The 23,644-nt window shown below is 40.2% G+C and overlaps 2 protein-coding genes across 6 annotated transcripts in view; both read right to left on the bottom strand.

The window, feature by feature from the left end:
• Positions 1-23,644, bottom strand: part of AGBL4 (AGBL carboxypeptidase 4) — a 1,508,442-nt gene that overhangs the window by 297,112 nt on the left and 1,187,686 nt on the right. The window lies entirely within an intron of this gene.
• Positions 1-23,644, bottom strand: part of BEND5 (BEN domain containing 5) — a 56,523-nt gene that overhangs the window by 12,967 nt on the left and 19,912 nt on the right. For all 4 annotated transcript variants that reach the window (XM_060205926.1, XM_007521334.3, XM_016187356.2 and 1 more), the window contains one exon: positions 6,399-6,547. In XM_060205926.1, coding sequence (XP_060061909.1) covers positions 6,399-6,547 — 149 coding nt within the window. The remainder of the gene's footprint in view (positions 1-6,398; positions 6,548-23,644) is intronic.

The following is a 23,644-nucleotide window of genomic DNA, read 5'->3' as shown; positions in this document are numbered from 1 at the left end:
GGACAGCATAAACCCAGGGTCATGTCTGGTCGTTCCTCTGCAGTCTGGGAAATCTGTGTACCAGACCAGACATGCAGGGGGCAAGGTCCCCGTGGTACCTGTCTGGACCCCAGGCACTGCCCTTAATGACACCCTGGAGCTACCTCTGTAAGCATCCAGACACAGAAAAACAAAAAGTGCAAATCAGATTAAATTCAGAATTAGAACATGTTAGAGACATAAGACAGCTTGAGTGTTTCAAGGATTTCTGTTCTCTTTTACTTTGGGCCTTGCTTTCTTATAATTTTAACCCATAATTATAATAATCTTATTATTATTATTTAGATAAAGACAGAGAGATGGAGAGTGGGGAAAGACCACAGCACCAAAATTCCATTCAATGTAGTGGGATCTAGGCTCAAACCTGGGTCTCAAACATAGCAATACAGTACACTAACCAAGTGAGATTAATTCACTCTTTTATATATACTTATATTACTTATTTTGGATAGAAGTAGAGAGAAGTTGAGAGAAAAGGAAGAGATAGACAGGGAAAGAGAGAAACACCTGCAACACTGATTCACTGCTCGTGAGCCTTTCCTCCTGCAGGTGGCAACCAGGCGCTTGAACTTGGACACTTTCATGTGTGCACTCAACCAGGTGCACCATGGCCTGGCCCCATAACTCATGAAAGAGAGAGAGAGAGAGAGACGGGGGGGGGGGGGATGTGTGTGTGTGGATATGTGTGTGTAAGTTGCTTTAGGACAGGGGAAATAGCATAATGATTATGCAAACAGACTCATGCCTGAGGCTCCTAAGTCCCAGGTTCAATCCCCTGCATCACCATAAACCAGAGCTGAGCAGTGCTCTGGTGTTTCTCTCTGTCTCTCTCTGCATCTCTCTCAAAAATAAAATAAATAAAAATACTTAAAAAAAAAAGAAAATTGCTTTAGTTAGTGTTTTACAAGAAGAAATAGGACATTAATATTTTCTGAAAACCAGGTATTATACCCTTGGTTTACTTATCCTTTAAGAGATAGATAGGGAGTCGATGGTAGCACAGTGGGCTAAGCGCACATGGCGCAGTAGGCTAAGTGCATGTGGCGCAAAGTGCAAGGACCGGCATAAGAATCCTGGTTCGAGCCCTCAGCTCCCCACCTGCAGAGGGTATACACCTGCAGAGGAGTAGCTTCACAAGCGGTGAAGCAGGTCTGCAGGTGTCTATCTTTCCCTCTGTCTTCCCCTCCTCTCTCGATTTCTCTCTGTCCTATCCAACAATGACATCAATAACTACAATAATAACTACAACAATTAAACAACAAGGGCAACCAAAGGGAATAAGTAAATATATATAAAAAAGAGATAGACATGGTTACAAATTATTTTACACACAAGTAGAAATCTAGAGAAACCAAACTATTTCTCCGAAGGCATATTCAGCAAATCCTGGAATTAAGAGTCAAATCCAAATGTGTATGACCCCAGAAGTGATGCTCTCTTTGTCTTTCTGGTGGTGCTAATGTTACAGTGACTAATGTGGAAACACAGCAGAACTAACACATCTTGTCTGATTATTTTTCATTTACTGCTTTATTTTGTATAATTCCAAATACTTTCCTTGCCCAAGCCCTTTGTACTTCACAAATGCAGACAAGAAATCCGGGATAAAAGTCACAAGTTGGTCTTCCTGACTATATTCCAGTCCTCAGGAATCTTGAATGACTCCCAGTTTCCTTCTACATCAAGTTTGATCACCTTTGTCTGCTTCAAGGGTCCACAGAAATTCTAATTTCCTTCAACTTACTAATATTTATTTCCTTACTATGTCCATCACTCTATGAAGCTCTTCAAGCCTTTCATTCCCTTTAACTTCCTGTGAGGATGGTTATAGAAAGAGGGTGGGCTTTGGAGTCTCTAGTGCTGGGTGTGAATCCTGATGATTCTACCTATAGCTGAGTAATCTGGGATAGTCATTTTATTTCTCTGAGTCTTGTTTTCTTCATCTGTACAATAGACAGAATATCACCTAATTCATAAAGATTAAGATTTGTTCTAAGGACTAAATGGAAAACCATACATACATCATCAGGAGGATGCACAAATCCAGTAACTTTACCTTCTTTCTCCCACCCATGTTTCCACTCCTCTTTCCCTTGCCCAGGAATGAATGCCTTCAATTTACATCTTTCTAAACCTGCTGATCTTCCAACTCCCGATTGCAAATCCAAGAAATATTCCTTAAAGACTCCAGGGCTAAGTTCAATTCTTACTTTTATTATTTTTATGTATTGGATAGTGATAGAGACAGAGAGAAACTGAGAAGGAAGGGGAAGACAGAGAGGGAGAAAGAAAGAGAAACATCTGCCTCACTGCTCACAAAGCTTTCCCCATGCAGGTGGGGACCAGGGGCTTGAATCTGGGTCCTTGTGCATTGTAACATTTGCACTCACCTGGCCCCCTAAGTTTTATTCTTTCTGTGTAACTTACTTAGAACCTTTGGCATCTGATTCAACCCTTCACTCTACATGTGAAGGGAGAAGCTGAGGTTTTGCTACTTCTATCACCTACAATGTGATCAGGAGTAGTCTCAACATAAAGCAATAAAAAGCAAATAAACAAGAAAAACTAACTGGTGGGCATAGTTAATATGTCTTTGTGGCACTGGCTTTCAGTTCTGCTGATGTGCTGTTCCTTAGAGAAGAAAATATTTTTTGATGTTTACTCTAGCACAAGATCAAATTTATAGGAGAGAAATCAGTGGTCTTGGATAAGACCAACTGAGGGAAAAGCTATAGCATTTGGGACAAGACTATTGAGGGCAACAAATCTAAGGATGACCTCAAGCAAATGCCCAGTTTTCAGGACAACAGCAGAATGTACTGGAAAGAGGACTGGATTCGGAACAAAAATATACAGTTTCTAGTTCCACCTTCTTGCCTTTAACTTTTTGTAAACGTAAGTTCTTTTCTGAATGTGCTTCCTCAATTATAATATGCACAAATTAGACTATCCAAACTTAAATGTTCTTTGTAACTTCATTATGCAATGAGTTTTTAAATAAAACAAATATAAAGAAAAGTAATGTATTTCTGTCTGCATCTCACTGATAGTGCACCTACTTTGTCATGTACACAAACCACATTTGAACCTGGCTCTCACCCCACTGGAAGAAGCTTTGATGCTGTGATGTCTTTCCCTCTTCCCTTCTGTCTCTTTCTCTCTTAAAAAAATAAGTTTACTGTGCTAAATATAAATAGACATGGACACTAAGTCAGAACTAGGGGGTTTATAGGTATTTATATGCTTTTCCATATTTGGGAGCTACTCTCTTCCCTAATCCAGCTTTCTAGTCCTATTCCCAACTCTGACACTATCTTCCCAGACAATACCTTTAGCCCATCTGCATGTTAGCTGTTGGGCTCAGGCAAAAATTAGTTAAGTCACAGTCCCCTTGGAATATACCTAAAAGAGACACCCTAGCTTCTTCCAACATGAAGACCTCAAATCTCACATGCTATGTTCTTACTTTTAGGCTCCTGATTACTAAAAAAAAAGTTCTACTTTATATCTTAATGCTTTTCAGTCACCAATTGCAAATGTTACCATGATGCCAACCTGACTTCCCTGGGTAGATGACCTTACCAATATGTACTGAAACCCCACCTCTCCAGAGCCCTTCCCCACTAGGGAAAGATAGAAATGGGGTAGGGGTATGGATTGACCTGTTAATGTCCATGTCCAGCAGAGAAGCAATTATAGAAGCCAGACCTCCCACCTTCTGAACCCCATAAAGATCTTTGGCCCACACTCCCAGAGAGATAAAGAATAGGGAACTGTTCAATGGATGGGATGAGATACAGAACCCTGATGGCTGGAATTGTACCCCTCTTATCCTATAATCTTGTTGATCATTATTAAATCGCTAATAATAAAACTGACTCAAAGTAATGAGGCCCTAGTGAATACAGTAGAAAATAAAGAAGGAAAGAGAGAGGGAGGGAGGGAGGGAAGGGGAGAGGGAGGAAGGGAGGGGGCAATGTATGTTATCAAAATTAGAAAGGGACTCTTGTAGCAAGCCCTATTCAAGCACACTATAGTTAACCACTGGACCAAGACTGTTAGCCTTATGTGTTGAGAGAGATTAAAAACATGGAATCTGCAGGAAAGGGATTAAAAAAAAAAAAACCTTTGTGATATGTTTTCTGGGACAAAAGCAGTTCCACACTAGGAAATGGATCTGATTCTAAGGCTCTAGGTTTCACAGAGATCAAGGCTTTTGTTCATGGAGGCATGGAAGGAAGGGTCAGAAAGGACAATAGAATCAAGAACAAGGAGGGTAAGTTACTTCTGTGACATAGGGAATACTACTCTGGGAACTTTCCTTTCATTTCTAGTATCTCCTCTTCCTTTCTCCTTAATAAATTCTTTGCCTGACTAAAAATGAAACAAAAGCCAGGATCATTTTACAGCAACAAATCAAACAAAACTTGGTATCATCAAGATTTGTTGTGTAGCTCATGTGTGAAGGGATCAAATGGGTGGGGGGGTGGTGGATGATGGCCCACCTGATTGAGTGTTAATGTTATTATCACAAAAGGGTTCAAGGCCCCAGTACCCAGCTGCAGAAGGGATGCTTCACTAACAGTGAAGCAAAGTTACAGGTATCTCTCTTTCCCTCTTCTGCTCTATCTCTTCTTCTCCTTCTAATTACTCTATCCTATTAAATAAAGATGAATTTTAAAAATTAACAAAAAAAATTAAATGAGGGTTGAAAGACTCATTTTCTAGAGAAAAAAAAAAGGTGGCACTTTCGCAAAGAAACTGGTCATCTATTTTGAAAGCGAGAGAGAACTAGATAGATTCATCTTGGAAAAGACTTCAGGAAAGTCTACAGGGCTGAGGAGATATCATAGCAACAACGCACTAGACTTGTGTGCCTGAGTTCTCTTGGGTTCCAAGTTTGTTCCCTGGAACCACTATATGTCAGTGCTGACTAGTGTTCTCAACAACTAAATCAAATTCAACAAACAACAGACTAGTGCTTTCTGTTATTTATCTTCAATTAGAGATGGTTCACTGAGCTTAAATACACAGTTTGAATCACTAAAGGCCTATGGAGACTATCAGTCCTACCTCCCACTTCTCAGATAGGGATACTTAGAGTCCAAATTGGGTTAGGACTCTCTCAAGATCAAACAGATAAGGCAGACGTGAAGCTATACTTAGAACTTGGACGCCAGGATGCCTGTTTCCATTCTGCCATGTCACTTCTCTGCAACACAGACATTCAAATTTAAAAGCCTGGTAGCTAAAGCAAAGCAAGGCAAAATGGACCCAGGGCTGGATGCATCAGTTCTGTCTCTTTTAAGGAAGGAAGTACTCAGTGGGAGGTGAAGGAATGTCAATATACCTAAGAGTGCTCTAAAGATTAGCAGGGTTACTTTCCTCAGCTTGAAAATATTTGCTTTGGCTTTGTCTGGGCAGTTCCAGGGATATATTTGGACAAATCCCAATACAGCCACCTTCTCTTCTCTTTCTCATCAATCTTCTGGGAGGCAATACTGGCAAACTACAGACCTTCTGAAGCATAAGGGAAGAAAAAATGGTGACAGAGATGGTTCTTTGGGGAGAATAAGAAGTGATATCTGGTAAATATGTCAAAGTTGCAGAGAACATAACACTAAACTGAATTTGTCCAGTTCTTAGATAAAGTGCCTAGAATGAAGTCTAGGGTGAATTGATTTGGACATTGCAAGGATGTTAGAACAGTTTTGTCCCTGCCCTGCTTCTATACTACCATGTAACTAAGATTTCCAAAGGCTGTTTCATTATTTTCAACCCCTATACCAATGCAGCTACTAAGTGCTTAAGTTTTCCTTCATGATATTTGAGGATATGGAATCTGAGGAGTTATATGTGGTCCCCAGATTAGGGGGAAATCACTGCTAAATATATGGATGGGAAGCAGCTGAGGGACAAGGAGCACACGCACTCATGCTAGCATCTCTGGTGTCTAGCCTGGGAACACAGACATTTTGTAAGTGGTGAACAGATACATATGAAGCTGTTATCTGTATATCAGATATTTCTCTTTTTTCTTTCAGGTATTTCATTTCTGGTTTACTTATAAATGTCATGCATTTGGCTTCTTAGGAAAGTGGGACATATTTCATTAAGTCATGATGGTTTTTATACTTTATAAAAAGTCCTTCTCACTGATAAAAAAAAAATAAAAAATGAGGAAGAGTTCTCAGTAAAGCTTCACTAGTCATCACACATGAATTCTGGAAACAGTCACTCAGGGCTGGGCCAGGAGGCCCACCAGTGGAGCTGTACCTCAGGAGGCACTCACAATACTCTCCGTCTTTACTCTGACTAACAGACACTTCAGGGAATTGATATTGAGCTTGAAACACTACCTTGCCATTGTCTAGGATATACTTGTCCATGACAGGTGCAGGAGCAGGGTAATAAGACGACGTATTTGCTTCCTCACTGAAAGTGCTCCGTAACTCCGGCTCGGGATCGAGACATTCTGACTTTACTTTTTCCAAGTCAATGGCGGGACCTAGGCAGTTAAGAAAAGAGATCTGTCTAGAACTCCAAGGAAAATAAAAGGCAAATATTTTAACTATGCATCTATCAGCACATAGTGGCATGATAAATATGCTGGCTTAGTTTGCCCATTGAACTACACTTAAACCCTGGCGTGAAAGTAATAGGAAACATAAATGTCACAGGGGAAAGCTGAAAAATTAGGAGACAAGAATGGACTGGATACTAAGTATAAATGAAATACTCTTCTAGGGTGCCCTTTACTGTCTGAATGAAAATGCAAAGGGATTCAACTAACTACACAGGAAAGAGGCTGCACAGCAAAGAGACTTTATTAAGATTATGGTAGACAGGGGCCAAGCGGTGGGTCACCCAGATGTTACAATGTGCAAGGTCCCAGGTTCAAGACTCAAATCTCTACATGCACAGGGGTGGGAGGAAGTTTCATGAGTGGTGGAGCAATACTGCAGGTATCTGCCTGTCTATCATTCTCTATCTCTCTGTCTCTCATTCTCTATCAGAAAGGAGAGAGACCAGTTCATGGTGCACCAGATTGAGCACACATATTACTGTGCACAAGGATCGAATCTTCACACGCATGGGGGCAAGTTTCATGAGTGGTGAAGCAATGCTGCAAGTACTTCAATGCTTCTCTTTCTTCCCTCTCTCTATTTGCCCCTTCCATTTCAGTTTCTCTATGTCTCTGACCAATAAAATAATAAATAAAATATTTTTTAAAATAAAAAATAAAATATAACAAAGAAAGGAGAGCAAGAGAGAAAAAAGAGGAATCACTGCCAGAGACTGTGGAGTCTTATAGGAACTGAGCCTCAGTGATAACCATGGTGGAATTTTTTTTTTTAACAGATTATGGTGGAGGAGCCCAGAGATAGCTCATCAGGTAGGGTGTATATATTGTTCTGCATGTGTCCCAGGTTACAGTTCTACCACTACATATGAATACCACAACATGTCCTTTTGCAGAATAGCAACTTCAAAAGTTAACGGAGAGGTTAGCATCCTAGAAATTCTTCCTACTCAAATATTCCAGAAGGTGACTATGAATAAAAATCTAACTACTAGTATGGAAGGTTCCTTGGTTGTGGTGTCTCTCCCTTTCTTTCTGTCAATCTGAATAATGATGTTGGTCTGAGTGAAAATGTCCACGTTGGAGGCCCTGGTTCAAAAAAATAAGCAATAAAAGAGTACGGTTGAGAAGTGGTGGCAATTACTGGAATACATAAATTACATATCCAAAACCCCATTTTTGCAACCTATAATAATGTAGAGCAAGCAGGAAAACGTAAGTTAGGAAAGTAGTGGGGAGAAATGTAAAGGCGTGTCCCTCTCCAAGACAAAGTATCCAGACAGGTGCATTTCAACTAAGAAATTAAAATACAATACAGAATAAGTCTCTGATTACCTGATCCAGTTGCTACTCTGATTTTTATTTTAATGCAATCAACATAAATTATGTGCAGTTTAAACAGTGAAGGGAAGCTAGATAAACGGTGGTGGTTCTTAAGGGGGATCTTTTTCTATTACCTCTCAAAAATTATGAACTATTTTTTTTAAATCACCTATTGTGTCTTGATTACCTTGAGACAGATAAACAGGATAAAAATGAGTAAATAAGATGAAACAATTTGATTCATTTTTGTTGGGGAGCAGCTCTAAAAGGCAAGGGAGAGTTTAGCAGCCTGGACATTCTCCCTACTCAAATACTGCAAGAGTTGACTATGGTCAGGTATTTAGCTATTGCCAAAACAAGTCCCTGAGGGGGTTCAAGCAACTTTTGTAGATAAATTACATGCTCCCATCTTCTCTTACTCTAACCAGATGAACTACTTGGTCTAGAGCTCTTTAAAAGACTGGTCAACAATCTTGTTGAAATTCTATGTCTGAGTATACTTCTTACTAAATTCTTAGCTTTAGCTGATGGTAAGAAAGGTATAGGTGATTTTGTTGCTAAAAGTTCCTCATGACAAGACTTCCCACAATCAAAATATTATTCCCAAGTTGTTGTCAACTACCATTCACCATAAAGGACTTCTGTAGTCACTAATAATTTAAGTAGAGAGCCTTGCACAAAGCTGAATATAAGATGGCCAGAGAGCAGAAAAGCAGATGAAAAAGCATGACTCATCTTGGTAGAGAGTTTAAGTCCTATCCCTAGCTTTTTAATTGTGTGACTAAGGGCAGAAAGTGGTAGAGTGAAGGACTAAGAGCATCATAATTGTTTAGATAAAATCTCCCAGTAATGTGTAACTTACTTAAGAACTAGGCCTATGTCTTAGCCTTCTCTTTGTCCTCAGAACATGCCAATGAGAAGACAGTTTCTCACTGTTTATGAAGTACATACAAAGGTGACAACAATGAATATTTATAAAGTTTAAGAAGTACAAGCCAAAGTTTCTCCACTCTCTAAGATTGGTGATTGATTTTTTTAAGATACACACTCAAGTGGGACATTTGATGTCTTCTAAGATCAGGGGAGAATCATTTCACCTTCCTCTAGAGGACATGGATGGCCAAGAGGTGGCTGAGGTCTCTCTCTTCCTGCTCTTGACATTCATCAACAGGAAAAAGGTCTAGCAGTCACTGACTTACAGATCATTTTGAATCCAGTTCATTTCTGACTTCAGAGATGACCCATTCATCTCCATAAAAGCTGCCAGAGCCCTTCATTGCTATGGCCTTCCTTGTTCGGCTTCCTCTCTAACCTCAAATTTAAGTAGTTTTTGGAAGACTCAACAACCAGGCTCCTCTCTACTGCTGGGACTCATTTCTTGTTCTTCTATATTTACTTCTGCTCAGGTTCTTCGTGTGCTATTTTGATTCAAGTCTCTTGCCTTTGGATGTACTCCTGTTTCAGCCTTGAACACCACTTCAATCTGCTTGCCAAGCTTTCATCAGACTTTAGGATGGCTCTCCCGTATCTCCTTTGTGAGGCCATGCTCTGATCACTACCTTCTAGATGCCCTTACATCGTAAATATTTCTAAGGGGTTGTGCTTGCGACCATCTGCCAATCTGCCTGATGTTAACTATACAGTGTACAGTGTGAGCAAAGCTTTACTTGCAAGGGCTGGGCGGTGGCACACTGGGTTAACCACACATAGTGTAAAGTACAAACACCAAGCTAGAATCTCCATTCAAGCCCTAGGCTCCCCACCTGCAGGGGGATTGCTTCACAAGCAGTGAGCAGATCTATAGGCATCTCTGTCTCTCTCCCTCTCTGCATCCCCCTACCCCTCTCAATTTCTCTCTGTCCTATCCAAAAAAACTAAAATGGCCATAGGAGCAATAAATTTGTAGTGTAGGTTCTGAGCCCCAGTGATAGCCTTGGAGGCAAAATAAATAAATAAATAAATAAATAAAGTTTTACTTGCTTTGCAATGGTGGTGCCTAGGATAGTGATTGTCATGTTGTAGGCTCTCAACAAACTCTTCACATGAAAAAGAGGAAAGATATTTGTGGGGGAGGGGTTCAATATGCTAGAACAATAGATTCTGAAATAAGGTCCTCTGGTTGAGTAGTGGTGTTTGGAGGAAGAAGATAGTGGGAATCTATTCTCAAATGTCTGTAGCCATTTTTTCAGCCCATAAAATAGGAATTAAAAACTGGTCAGTAGCAATCTACTACATCTAGAAACATCTAGCCTGGAGAATGAACAGTTCAGATGGCTACAGAAGATCATCTGTGGGACAGTGACAGGAGTATGGTTAAGTCAACTCTCTGACTCTGTTCCCTGCTGGACTCTCTCTATAGTCAGACTCCATTCCAAAGCGGCTTGACTAACTCTTTGCATAAACATCTGTCCATCCTGCTTCCTGGTTCTTATATGTACCATGACTTCTACTGCCAGAGATGTTTACTTATTTAAACACTCCACCAGGGATTCAAGGCTTGACTCAAATGTCACCTCCAACAGAAAACTACCCCAGCCTTTCAAAGGAAAGTAGGTTTAAATTCTGAGTGTGCAACTTACTGTGAGTGTGCATGTGTGTGTGTTAATTTACTTATTTACTTTTCTGAGAGGGAGATCGGAACACCACTCAGCTCTGACACATGATATTCTTGGAACTGAACCTGGGGCCTTTGGGACTTAGGCATGCAAATCTGTGCTCTAACACTGAGTGACCTCCCTGGCCCACCATATTGCTTGGGTAAGTTGAGAGTTTCCTCGGGTAATAGAGCTACACCATCTTCTGAATCTTTCCTATAAGCTCCCCCACAACCACACACAGAGCTCAGTCACAATGGGAAGTGCTCCCTTGGTTTGATGTCTGTCTCCTCCCACTAGATTTAAGGACAGTCAGGGACTATGTCTTGTCATGTCAGAGACCAGGGCTCAACACAATGCCTGGTTTAAAATTTATACATACTTAACCTCTCTGTCTCATCTTAAAGGGAGAAGGACAATGGTAAATTGGCCAGATGTAATATTAAATGAGTTGATCACAGATATGAAATGGTTAATGCAGTGTCTGGCAGTGATCAGTAAATAGTCACTCACACACCATCCCTATGCCTCTCCCCCAATACACACACACGCCCCTCCCACATATATGTAATGTGTTTGGGTGCTCAAGCTAGTCCATGACTGCCTATGGCTTTTGGGAGACGGATCCTACTAGTCTGCTTTTCCCCACAGTGCTGGCACATGCATACAGCCCACTCACTTTCCCCTGCACTCATGCTGCTCTCCTCAGGGACTGATAAAGCTCTGTCAAATACTGAAGTTATTGTACTAGGACCTGCTGGCTCTCAAGGAAGACTTTTTCCTAACATTTTTAGGCAACACTTGGTGAGTGCCAGGTGTTAATGCTGCTCTCAGTCACAGCCTTCGCTTTAGTGTCAGCAAGGAGGGCAGGTCAGTCAAAAGGTACATCTTGGAAAGGGTTCATCAGGAGAGCAGGGTGCAATGTCCAAGATGCATGACATTAGATAAGTTACCTGGCTTCTGTGTGCCTCAGTTTCCCTATGTTTAATATCTGGTGCTTCCAGCTCTGACCATCCAGGCTGATAGTGCCTCAGGGAGAGCCAGGCACAGAGGCACTATGGAACAGAGGTTCAGCACTCTCAGCAAATGGCAGGTGAATGAAGGAGCAGGTCAGCTAGTAAGCTGGGGTATTTGGTATTACAGAATTGAAAAAGAAAGCAACAAAAGGGCACAAGGTTCCTTTGGGGAGTGGAGGAGGGCTTCTAGTATTTTTAAGGGGAGGAGGGGAATGCATCATTGCGAATTTTAGTCAGCAGTGCTATGTTGGCAATTTGCATCTCATTACAACAAATGCTTCAGATTGCTGTTTTGCTTTTAAAATTTTCTGAGGCATTGTTCTCCTTCAAACACATGTGACCAAATCAGCCACAATAATAAGCACTTGCACTAAGAGACAGCATTGTACAATCTGGTGCAGATATTTTAAGTAACAAAGGAATTCGTTTTTTTATTTTGTGAGAAAAGTAGGGATTAAAAAAAGGAGGCCTTTTGATACACTTCAAGTTTATTTGGGGAAAATATACATTCCACAGAGAGGAACCTCTCAGTTGGGTAAAGGAAGCTTTTGAAAAAGTATAAAAGGTAGTACTTATCTTTTCATTCAGTTGCTCAGAAGCCTATTCATCACATTATCACACTGACTTCAGTATTCCAATAGTTAGGGCCCACAAGAGGCACTGGTGACCCTGAGACCAAAACGCCCATCTCAGTTCTGCAGGTGACTGCTACTACACCATATGCATGTACTTCTGATTTGATTGACATGCACTGGACTTAGTGTTAGAAAGTCTGCTACAAATTCTAATTCTATTATTATTTAACTTAAGCATAGGGGCCTCATCCATACAACTGCAAATCATGGCACAGAACAAGGGGCCTGGGCTTTGGTACCAAAATAGATTAAATTTTACCTTTCTCTGTTTCCAGTCTATCTTAAACTGGAATGCTACTATTCTTTCTGAAAATCATTTCAGGAAAGTCAACCCTTGCATGACTCCAGGAGGTTCAGAAATCCCCTATTTTGGGATATTAAGTGTCATCTGTGATTTCTGGTAAAAGAGAAAAGCTAGTACTATTACATTCTTCTTTTTAGAAGTAAAAAATCCTTTCCTTTACTTCTGCAAATGGACAGGAAGCTTCTCTACTACAGGTGTACTTCTAGTTTCTTCTTAAATGCAAAGTGAACCAAATCAAAACTCTTAATTGCAGATAACACAGTCCCTGTGGTACAGAGGTACATGGACTCGGTAGAAAAGCATGATCCAGGGAGTCAGGCGGTAGCACAGCGGGTTAAACGAATGTGGCATGAAGCTTAAGGACCCTGTTTGAGCCCTGGGCTCCCCACCTGCAGGGGAGTTGTTTCACAGTCAGTGAAGCAGATCTGCAGGTGTCTTTCTTTCTCTCCCCATCTCTGTCTTCCCCTCCTCTCTCCATTTCTCTCTGTCCTAACAACGACAACATTAACAACAACAATAATAACTACAACAAAAATAAAAACAAGGGCAACAAAAGGGAAAATGAATAAATATTTTTTAAAAAGGAAGAAAAGCATGATCCAGCTTTGTTGAAAAACTGCTCTGTGGCCTGAAGGAAGTGCACACAAGAACCTTACAAAGACATAATGGAAGTGGTCCGTGGCTGGGTAAGCAGGGCCCTCTGTGTGGGTGACTACCTGGCTAGACTTAAAAAGCTGGGTGACTGGTGATATAGTGATACCCACATGGAAGCAGGCGAGTGGCTCACTGATTGACAGGAAATAGACAGCAAGGTATCATATACAAATTTGGAGAGGAGGTGATCACCACTGGCTCAATGAGCCTGGCAGGCTTCCGGGAAGAGGTGAGCTCTGACACTGATGATGAAAACACTAACACTGATGGGTGAATAAAATCCAGGGGAGGTAGAGACTGTTGAAGCATGAGGATGAGAGTACAATAAGTAGCTACTCTTCAGCCTCCCATCCCCCTTCCATTTCTTGTTATGAGTGGTTGCTTTAGGCAATAGCTAAAGTAGGTTTTGCTGGACAGATACAAGAGATACCATTAAACCCTAAGATGCCCTACAGTGCTTATGGATGCACTCCCACTGGGGTGGGCATCCTCTGGAAGTCACAAACACAGAGCACCACCTCTGGAGTGGACTGAGTCTCCTTTCCAGAAAGGAAAATATTCTTTCTACCACCTTACACCTCCTTTTGTAATTTCAGTTTTCAGATGTCTCAGACCCTTCACATAGTGTCCACATTGTGGAACCTTCTGTTCATTGTTAAATTCATCCAAACTCCATAATCATGTGTGGGGGGAGGGAGGTGAAGGAGGGGACTCATGGGGGAGGCATTTACCACCTGTACATGGGGCTGGGATAGTTTCTAGCTGCACCCCACCTAATAGCTTTGGATCTATCTCTTCACTGAGTGGTCAGCTAGAAATTTCTTGGAGTTCTTGAATAAGCCAGCCTTTCTCATGGCTCCAATGCACATTCACCTTCCTATTGTCTATTGTTGAGATGCAGTTCACTTTCTCTTCATTTGGATAAACCTAACTAGCTGTTTATTTGGGGGCTTTCTCTAGTTACTTGTAACACTTGTCCTATCATAGCCAGAGTATGGCACTAATATTCTATTCTGTCCAAACACCACTAAAGTCCAGGGATGTAGCAAGGCTTACACTGAATCCAAACATTTTGCTTATGATATGTGATTTCTTTAAACAAAAAGGCTGTCTTAGCTATTTGACTTCCCTGTGCCCAATACAGGGTATGGATCAGGGGAAGAATTTAAAGCCCAAGTTATATTCTTGCATAAAAACATTTTCCTATGGTAAGAATTATCCAAATAAAGGTAGTGAGTGAGTTGCCTGTTTGTAGGGGAATGTTGTATGAGACTGTGAAGTTACTCAGCAAGGAAGCTAATAGAAAGATTTTTGTCCTCTCTGGGCTTACTTAGGGACTCCTCACTGCGGTAACATATTGGGACTCTAAGAATTATCTACAACCAAATTCAGTGAGATACTTGAAACAGCAGTAGAGGTTCATTCTGCTCATTACTGGCTACTAGATGGATTGTATCCATGCATCCTGGTTGTAGGTTGTATATTAACCTTTTACTGCTTCATGATGGTCAATCTGTTCAGGTTCTACATGGAAAAGAAGTCCAGCTCTCCACTCCTCAGTTCTTCCATCTATTGATAAAAGATGAAGGTGAGAAGCTGGACTGAATTCTCTCTAAATCATCCCTACAAAAAAAAAATACGAGGAATTGTTCTCTTGGTATTTTGAGAAGACATACCTTTGCAAGATTAGAACTATGAAGAAATAGTGGGTTATTAAATTAGGTAGGAACTATTCTTCTCAATAGCTCAAAGAGTTAAAAGTCCTAGAGCCCACTGAACTATAATTAGGAAGGTAAGTAGAACACATGGGCACTGTAGAAGCAAGGAGCTGAGGGCTGATTAGGTCAGATTGCCTCAGTTTGAAACCTGCTTCTTCCATTTCCTAGTTATGCTACCCCTGGGAAACTTTAATTTACCTGAACATGTTTCTTCATATGATGAGGTCTATCTACTACTAAGGCTGTTGTATATAAGAAAAATACCTATCCATGAGCTCAAAGCAATCACAGGTCCTCAGAGAAACAAGCTTTTGCTTATAAGGAAAGTTTTCCAAACTTCATTTTTCTCTCAATAGCAAACACACCGGAAAACAAGGCAGTTACATGGCTGTACCAAAGCCAAACACCAGCAGGTAAAGCCCTGCTATAAAGCAGGAATAAATTCCATTTCTAGCAACAGAGAAAAGTCAAGCTAACTCTTCCATGTTCTAGCTGCCTGAATAAGTAGCAAAGGAACAGCATGAAGGAAGGTATCTCTTAGGTCTAGAAATAGTGAAGTCTAGAGAGAAAGAGGAAAGAGGCTCTATCCTGTTCTGACTGGTTAATTCTCATTCAGTCACTAGACCTTCAAAATATAGATGACTCATACCTTCAAGAAAAAAAATATATTCTACCAACAGTTCTCAGTACTAGACCCTTCCTTGCCAACTGAGTTAAGAAGTATAGGGCACCATAGTTTTGGCCATTCTCCCCCAATGAGCAGGTAACAGGCTGTGAGACCTCCTGGGTCTAACCTCTATCATGTGGTCATGAAAATCTGAATCTGGCAGAAATTCTCTCACCTATAATTTTCAGTCCTTTCTCAAAGTCCAACTTTTGAAAATGTTCTTGCTTGTTGGTAAAAATGCACTGAAGTTGGAAGGGGATCAGAAAGAGCTTTAGGTCTGAGGAAATGGAAGTGGTTATATAAAAGATATGTATGTCTAAGGCTCAGAGCTCCTAGGTTTGATATTTTATACCACAGTAGACCAGAGTTGGACAATGCTCTGGTAATACAAAATAATAATAATAATAATAATAATAATAATAATATAAAGGAAGGAAGAAAAGACAAGAAAAGGAGAAGGAAAATAAATCTAAATAAAAACAGGCCTCGGAAGATGAGCCCAAAGAGGGAACTGAGCCATAAACAGTGACATCTGAAGAATCTGGGGGTCAAAAGTACTAAACCAATGGAGATGGAGTTCTGCCCTGGAACAGTGTATGGGGAGAAAAATTCCATAAATAGCATGCTTAAAATCAAGTCCAGATACAGTTGTAAAATAAATGATTCAAATATGGCTTCTAAGCATTCTAAGAAGGAGCAGGAATCTTTTGGAGACATAAAATCTGACCAAATATTAAAATATGCCAGACAAGGAAGGGGTTGTCTCACCCAGCAGAGTGCACATATTACCATGTGCAAGGCCCAGGTTCAAGCCCCTGGTTGCCACATGCAGGTAGACCAGTGCTGTAGGCGTCTCTCTTCTCTTTCACTCCCTATTTCCCTCTGTCTCTCACCTGCTATCAAAATAAAGAGCTGTGTAGGCACCAAACCCCAATGATAATAATTAATACACACACACACACACACACACACACACACACACACACACACACATATCTCACTCATACCAAACAACCAAATTTGTGATCTTCTGTAAGACAATGAGTGTATTTCTATGCATTTTACACTCATTGTCTTATGAGTAGCCTCAAGTGGCCCTACATAATTCATACTGAACTCATTTAGCATTTTTTGTGTGTCAGTCCCTAGTAAAGACATCTTTACACACATCTGTTCATAAACTTTTCCTAAGAATAATGGTGTTGGTACTATTATCAACTGTGTTTTATTATGAGGAGACAAAAGCTCAGAAAGTTTATTATCTTACTCAAGGTAACAAGATTAGAATGTGAGTATTGATAACAACAGTATTTCTTTTCTCAGGATACACGCAGGCTCTTAACCAGAGCTGGGTCTCTCACCTATAGGCGGTAGGCACTGAGATAATCACACTATAGAGGAGAAAACAGAGGTTGGCAAGGGTTAAACCACTTGTCTAAAGTTGCACAAGCAATGAATTAAAGAGCTGAGATTCAAACCCAAGTAATAGCTGTTGCCAAAGCACAAGCTGCCTCCAATACTGGGGAGAGCTAACAGGAGGCATTTGGCTGACATTAGTTATGGTTTCAAAGGCACCATAAGAGACCTGCGCTTAAAGAATCCAGCTCAGACTGCAAAGGATTTTAAAGATCAAAGCTGGTGTTTTAAGAGACCTTGGATAGAACACAAGGCATGGGCCTAGAGGGGAACAGAGGTGTTGGAAACCCAGCTCTAAAGAGCTAAGACAAATTTTCTTCAGACCCCAGTGGCTTTCTCTCCTCCTTCAGAAATTTCAACCAGCTTGTGATCTGGCCAATAGTGATGTTAATCTCTCTGGATTCTCCTATCTCAGATCAGACAGTGATCCTCATGTGGCCTTGAAATTGTCTAAAACAAGAAAACGTCAAGGTGTTTTAAAGCCTGTTAAGTGTCATGCATATATGAATTACTATTATTCTTACTACCTGTGCCTCTTTTGGTTAGAATTAATAATTTCCAGCTACAGTGCTTAACAAAACACACGAAAAATATAAAACCATCATATATCACCCTCATGAAGCACTTTCCTTTGTTTGACCTAGCGTGCTACTGTGGACATGTCCACGATCCTGAGACTACGTGTTCATCTTGAAGGCAGAAACAATCTCTCATCCTCTCTACATTCCTCACAGTCCTCCCGAGCCTAGCTAACCTCGCATTACCTAAATCACTAAAGTGAAGTGAACTATCTAAGTGGTATTTACGGTACCACAAACTACAAAGACTATCCAAATATTTCCTTTTGGCATCTAAGAAGGGATTTAGCTGAGGAAAAACCAAGAGATTCTGGAGCTTACTCATACCTCGAAGCTCACCCCTTGCAACACACAAAGGCTCTCCACTGTTCTTTCCTCATGCCCTTGGAATTCTCTGTCGAGTCTCAATTTAAAAATTACTGCTCGAATTTCCCTCCCATGTGGATGTTTTAAAAGGGACTGTTCTGTTCATTTCTATTTCCCTAGTCCCTAATTTAGTCTTGGTGCAGAACATAGCCTTCAATAAATGACATTTAAATAAATACATAGTGCTTCATAGATTAAAATATCTCAAATAAACAAATAAATAAATAAACAAAATTCTTAAAAGAGGAGAGTGTGGGCAGTAAAGGAAAAAGACTGCCATTTATTGAACATTTAGTAATGTGTAGACATTAGTATTACCTTCCATACATATGTTTCCTCATTTAATTTTGAAGGGACCTTCAGGTAAGTGAATTTCCTTGGTCAGAGAATACTATTTCTCATGCTCAGTTCATAGAAAAAGGAAAGTTCAGTTTTATAGAGAGAAGAAACCTATGTGTAATTGTGGAGTCAAGTGATAAAGGACTGGGCTGGCAACATAGTTCACTTGAATAATGTACTTGTTTTGTCATGGGCATGACCCAGGTTTCAACCTTGTCCACACCACACTGAGAGAAACTTCAGTGCTATGGTGTCTTTCCCTCTGTCTCTCGATCTATCTTGCGTCTGCCTTGCTAACTGCAAATGTCAGCCTGGAGCAGTGAAGCCCCAGTGGTGACTGAAAAACAAACAAACAAACAAAAAAGCTCCCAAGAACGAAAGAAGGTTGCATGGGCTAAAACCCAGAGAGGTAAATAAGGCCAGGTATCAAGAGAGGAGAACATTGAGAATAAACCAATGACACTGTCTTATCTCCTTTCCTTATCATCAATATGAGGGCCACTATGTCTTCTCCAAGTCCTTTGACAATTCTGACTCCATGTCCTAAAGAATTCTTATTAAATAAGTTGTTCATTTATTTGTGCAAAAAGAATAAGTGCACAAAATAAGAAGTGAGCTATTTACTGAATTTTAAAACATTGTTATGCTATTGTACCATCCCCTAACTTTTTGCCCCAGATCCTTACCAGGCATATCTTGTATTAGGTATGTCAAAGTATTATAGCTCCTGGATGCCAGGGGACTTGCTCACCACCCTGAGGTCCTCATCAGGATCAAGGGCTCAAGCTCTGTGCCTCTCTCATTATCTACTACCTACATGATGCCAATGCCTGGGGACTAGCAGTGACTCCTCTAGGTGGGATGTGTCCCATTTTTGTTTGTGTGTTTCTGTTGTCACTAAGGTTTCACAGCTTCAAACCAATCCTTTTCAGATAGAAGGAGAGACAGAGGGAGTGAAGGAAAGTACCACAGTTGCCAAAGCTTTCCCATCAGTGCAATGCCAGCCAGTCTCAAACTTGGGTCATGAGCATGGCAAAGCAGGTACATTATGGGAAGCTTTCCTATTTATTTATTTATTTTATGGTTTTGAACACATAGTGACCATTGATATTAAATTTTAACATAGCATAACCAACAAACATTAGTGAAAACTGAAGGGATATGTATGTAATTTGAACCGACAAGAAAAGGAACATAAAAAGGTATTCTCAGTACATATGAGCTACAGTTAATTTTAAAAGGTATTTGACTATTGTACATTAAGAGAAGGAAATAGGGATCCTTTAAATTAGAGTTTAGTTTTGAACATAAATCATTGGAAATAATTTTGAACCAATTATCTTTATGCCAAGTATTTATGTGAAAACAGTTTTGCTAACTGAAAAGTCACACAAGAATATGCATGTTCAGATAAGGGCATGATCCCGTATGTAGAAATTTCATTACAAAGATCATAATTCATCCATTTAAAAACTTCAGGAAGCCTTCCTTTATAAATAAGCATCTCCTTCCTGCTGTTTTGTCCTTATTCTGAACTAATAATGTGGGTATATGACCACTTAAATGACAAGGACCCTTGAGCTGGGCCCTGGGTGAGGGAGAGAAGAGAAAACATACCAAGAACAAGTCTAGATCCAGGCCAAGGGAGCTGGGGATGGTGCAAGCCCAAGTCACAGAGCTACAGTAGGCCAAGTCATGTCCTTAGAGGGTATGTGAAATTGAGATTTAGAAAGGGTATCTCAGTCAATTTTTGGTTGTCTTATTACAAGGCTCTGCATGGTGTGTACAGATTAGGTGCTGTTAGGACAAGAGTGTATCTTACAAACTAAGAGAGATAAATACCTGTAAGTATTAGTCCCTTCCCAAAAGTCAATATACTGTATTTAATTACATAATTCCAAGTTTATCATCATATACCCATATGTTTCCTTTCTATATTCTATACTAGAAGACCCCAGAGAGACAGAGAAGTTAGTTAAACTGCCCAAGCTCTTACAGCTAATTATCAGTGGGGGTAATTGTAGTTAAAAATCCAACAACACTTCTTTTAAATGTAAAGGAACTAATAGCAACAAAATAACAGGATGCTTATGTTTACTACCAATACCTAACACAAGGTTGTAAGGGAAGTAGTTCCATTTATGCATGAGAATGTAAAGGCTGACAGAAGTAATTAGATTTCTACTCACTCTTCTCACCTACTCACTACTGCCTGAATTAAAAAAAAAAACAAAACATCATTTAGGTTTCAACTGAGAATGTTATTTCCTTCAGGAAGGTTTTCTGCCCTTATTTCTCCCAATTTAAAGAACACTTCATTTCTGTTGAAATCAAGTTCCCTATGCTTTCATCCTTGTGGTGATACCTAAGCACTGCACTGTCTCTAATATTGTCAGTGGCTGTCTGTCTCCCTCATCAAACACTGAGCTCCTGGAGGTCAGAGACTAAAGATTTTATCTCAAATATATGGAAGACCATATTGTTGGGCAAAATGCTCAGCAAACAGCACAAGGCCAGTAAATATTTGTATGAGAATGGGCAGAAGGAAGGAAGGAAAGAAAGAAAAGTGAAAGTACAAAGGGAAAGGGAAAGAAGGATGGATGGATTCCCAAAGCCACAGAAGTGGGAAGCAGGAAGGCCAGGGTGTGAAGACAGATCCATACGCTTTCAAAAACTAAGCAGGAACATAACACGAAAACACCTAATTCTAAATAATCCTCATAGGATTAAAAAAAAAGGCATGATACTTAACATTTATTGGAGTACTACTTAGCAGTTTAAAAAAAGACTACAATGTGTCCTTTGGGACTAAATGGATGGAATTGCAGTAATTATGATTAGTGAAATAAGGAAGGAAGTAACGGACAACTGCAAGATGATTTCACTCATATGTGGAATATAAGAATTGAAACACCTGAACTTGAAAAAAGACAGAAAAGATATAGTCAACCCCTATCTATGACCTTGGGAGAACTATGATGATTACCCCTGGAGGGGATGGGGCACAGATTTGGTGGTGGGAGTGGTATTGAATTATACTCATATTATATTGTAATCTTGTAAATCACTAATATATATATATATATAACATACAATCTACACTTAAGGTAGAAGTTTTATTATATCCTCATGGATTCTTCTTAAAATATGGGGACCCTATCATTCTCACTGTGAAATGCTTAAACATTTCACAGATTTGAGTCAGCAAAATAACTCGTTACCTGGATAGTACTTCTGCTTTGCTATGTGCATGACCCAGGCTGAAGTCTGGACCTCACCACACTGGAGGAAGCTTCAATGCTGTGGTGGTTTTCCCTCTCTCCCTCTTTCTTTCTCTGAAAAAGTCATCTTAAGGCAGTGAAACACCAGTGATGGAAAAAAAAAAGTTTTGACACATCAGGGCCAGTGGTGTTGACTTTCTAGGACATAAAGTACTACATATGGTGTGTGATATATGCACACTTCTGGCCTGAGGTGATTTACATTCAGTCCATTCCACCGTGATGGCCAGAGAGACTCAGATCAGGGAGGAGCTAATTACTAATCCTGACTATGGCATTCGAGGCTCAGGGGACAGGAAAGTCTGGTAAGAGCAAGTCAGGGGGGCAGGTGGTGGTGCACCTGTTTAAGAGCACACATTACAGTGCACAAAGACCCAGGTTCATATCCCAGATCCCCACTTGCTGGGGGGAAAGCTTCATGAGTGATTAAGTAGAGCTTCAGGTCTGTCTCTGTCTGTCTCTCTGTCTCTCTGTCTCTCTCTCATTCCCCCCTGCTCCCTCAATCTTTTTCTATCTCTATCTGATAATAAACAAACAATATTTAAGAAAGAGCAAGACACTGAACTAAGGTTGGCACCAAGTAAAATGCTGATTGTTTTACTGTCACACAGGTTGCAGAGTTATTTCTGGAGTTTGTGCTCAGTTCATACTTATGTAAAAAAAAAAAGGTCATTTGGAAACTGAAACAAAGGTAACAAAGGTATTGAGGGTTTTTGCTTTGCTCTGTGCTCTTTTTACATTTTCTTTTTCTTTTTTTTTTTAGGGACACCTGGTTGAGCAGCTCTGTGCTCTTCATCACACTCCATCCCCAGCTCTGGAAGTTCACACAAGTTATAGCATAGAGAGAACAATAAAAATAAAAACTGCTTATCTGAAAACCAGATATACTTTATCTCTAAAAATTCTAGTACTGATTCCGTATATTTAACCTCTATTCCAAAACCAATAAAAGTTTTATAGTTCTTTCTCTTTTAATATTTAGAACTTTTTTATTTTGATAAAGAATGTTAATAATTTTTAAAGTTGTACACAGTGAGTGACCTTTCATGTCACTGTGCAACTCTGCAGGGCATTATTTGGGAAAATGGCCAAGGTCAAGGCTGAGACAGGGAGGTGAAAATGATCAACCTAGGAATCAAAGGCCTTAGTTTGAGAAGAACTGTGTTTCTGCTTCCCCCAGGTGACCTTGGGTAAGTCCCAACATCTGTGACAAAGGCATGAAAAGGCTTTTCAGCTGATTTCCTGGGCCATCCTGAAGACCTGTTGAGACTTGGGGACAGAGCCCATTTACCTTAACACTGAAGTGGAACGAGGCTGTACATATGAACCTACTATACAGACAAAGAGAACCATCCTTTCTTCTGATTTAAAATTGGGGCATAACTTGCATTTCCAGATGAAGTAACTCCTCCACCCTGCCTGTTTTTAAGGCAAAGCACACTGACTTGCCTGTCCTCAGGGAATCTGGAGATGCTTAACTTATATTACCTGACTTCTTCAATATTGACTGGGCTCTGTTTTTTATCACTCTGGATTCTCGTGTTCTGAAAGTGCTTCTGTCTTTTCCTCTCTTGGTAAGCAATCAGTTCTCCCTGTTGTCAAGCTGCTATCTTTCAGATTTCCCTAAAGTCCTAAATGCCATTAGATGAGAAAAATCTAAAATCTGGGCTTATTAAAATCAGATGTAATATAAGACCTGATGAATTTTTCTACAAGCCAACCAAAAGTGTTTGATAATCTTTATATTAATCTCCTTGAGGTCATGCGCATCTCTGCCTTTTGGTATTTCTCATCTCTACTAAAATAAGCCCAGACACTCAAAGAATTTCAGTTGTCTGTCCTCAAACCATATTTGCAGGATCTCTTCTTAGTATGTTCCAGGTTCTTCCCTTTATTCAATGGCTGCTACCCTCAGCCTCCTCTTACACCCTGAAACACAATTCATCCATCGAGAACTAGTTAACTAGTTCAAGGTTCACCTCCTTCCTGAAATGGTCCTCATCCACATATCAGTTCACTCACGTCCCTCCCATGGCATTTATCACTTGCTAACTTAAAGTAATACACACTTTTTAGGTGATGTCTTGTTTTCTTTACTATCCTGAAAGCCTTTAGGAAGGGTTTTCTATAA

This window comes from Erinaceus europaeus, chromosome 13 (genome assembly GCF_950295315.1).
Source record: "Erinaceus europaeus chromosome 13, mEriEur2.1, whole genome shotgun sequence".
Classification (NCBI taxonomy): Eukaryota; Metazoa; Chordata; class Mammalia; order Eulipotyphla; family Erinaceidae; genus Erinaceus; species Erinaceus europaeus.
This window is presented reverse-complemented; position numbering and strand designations above follow the sequence as displayed.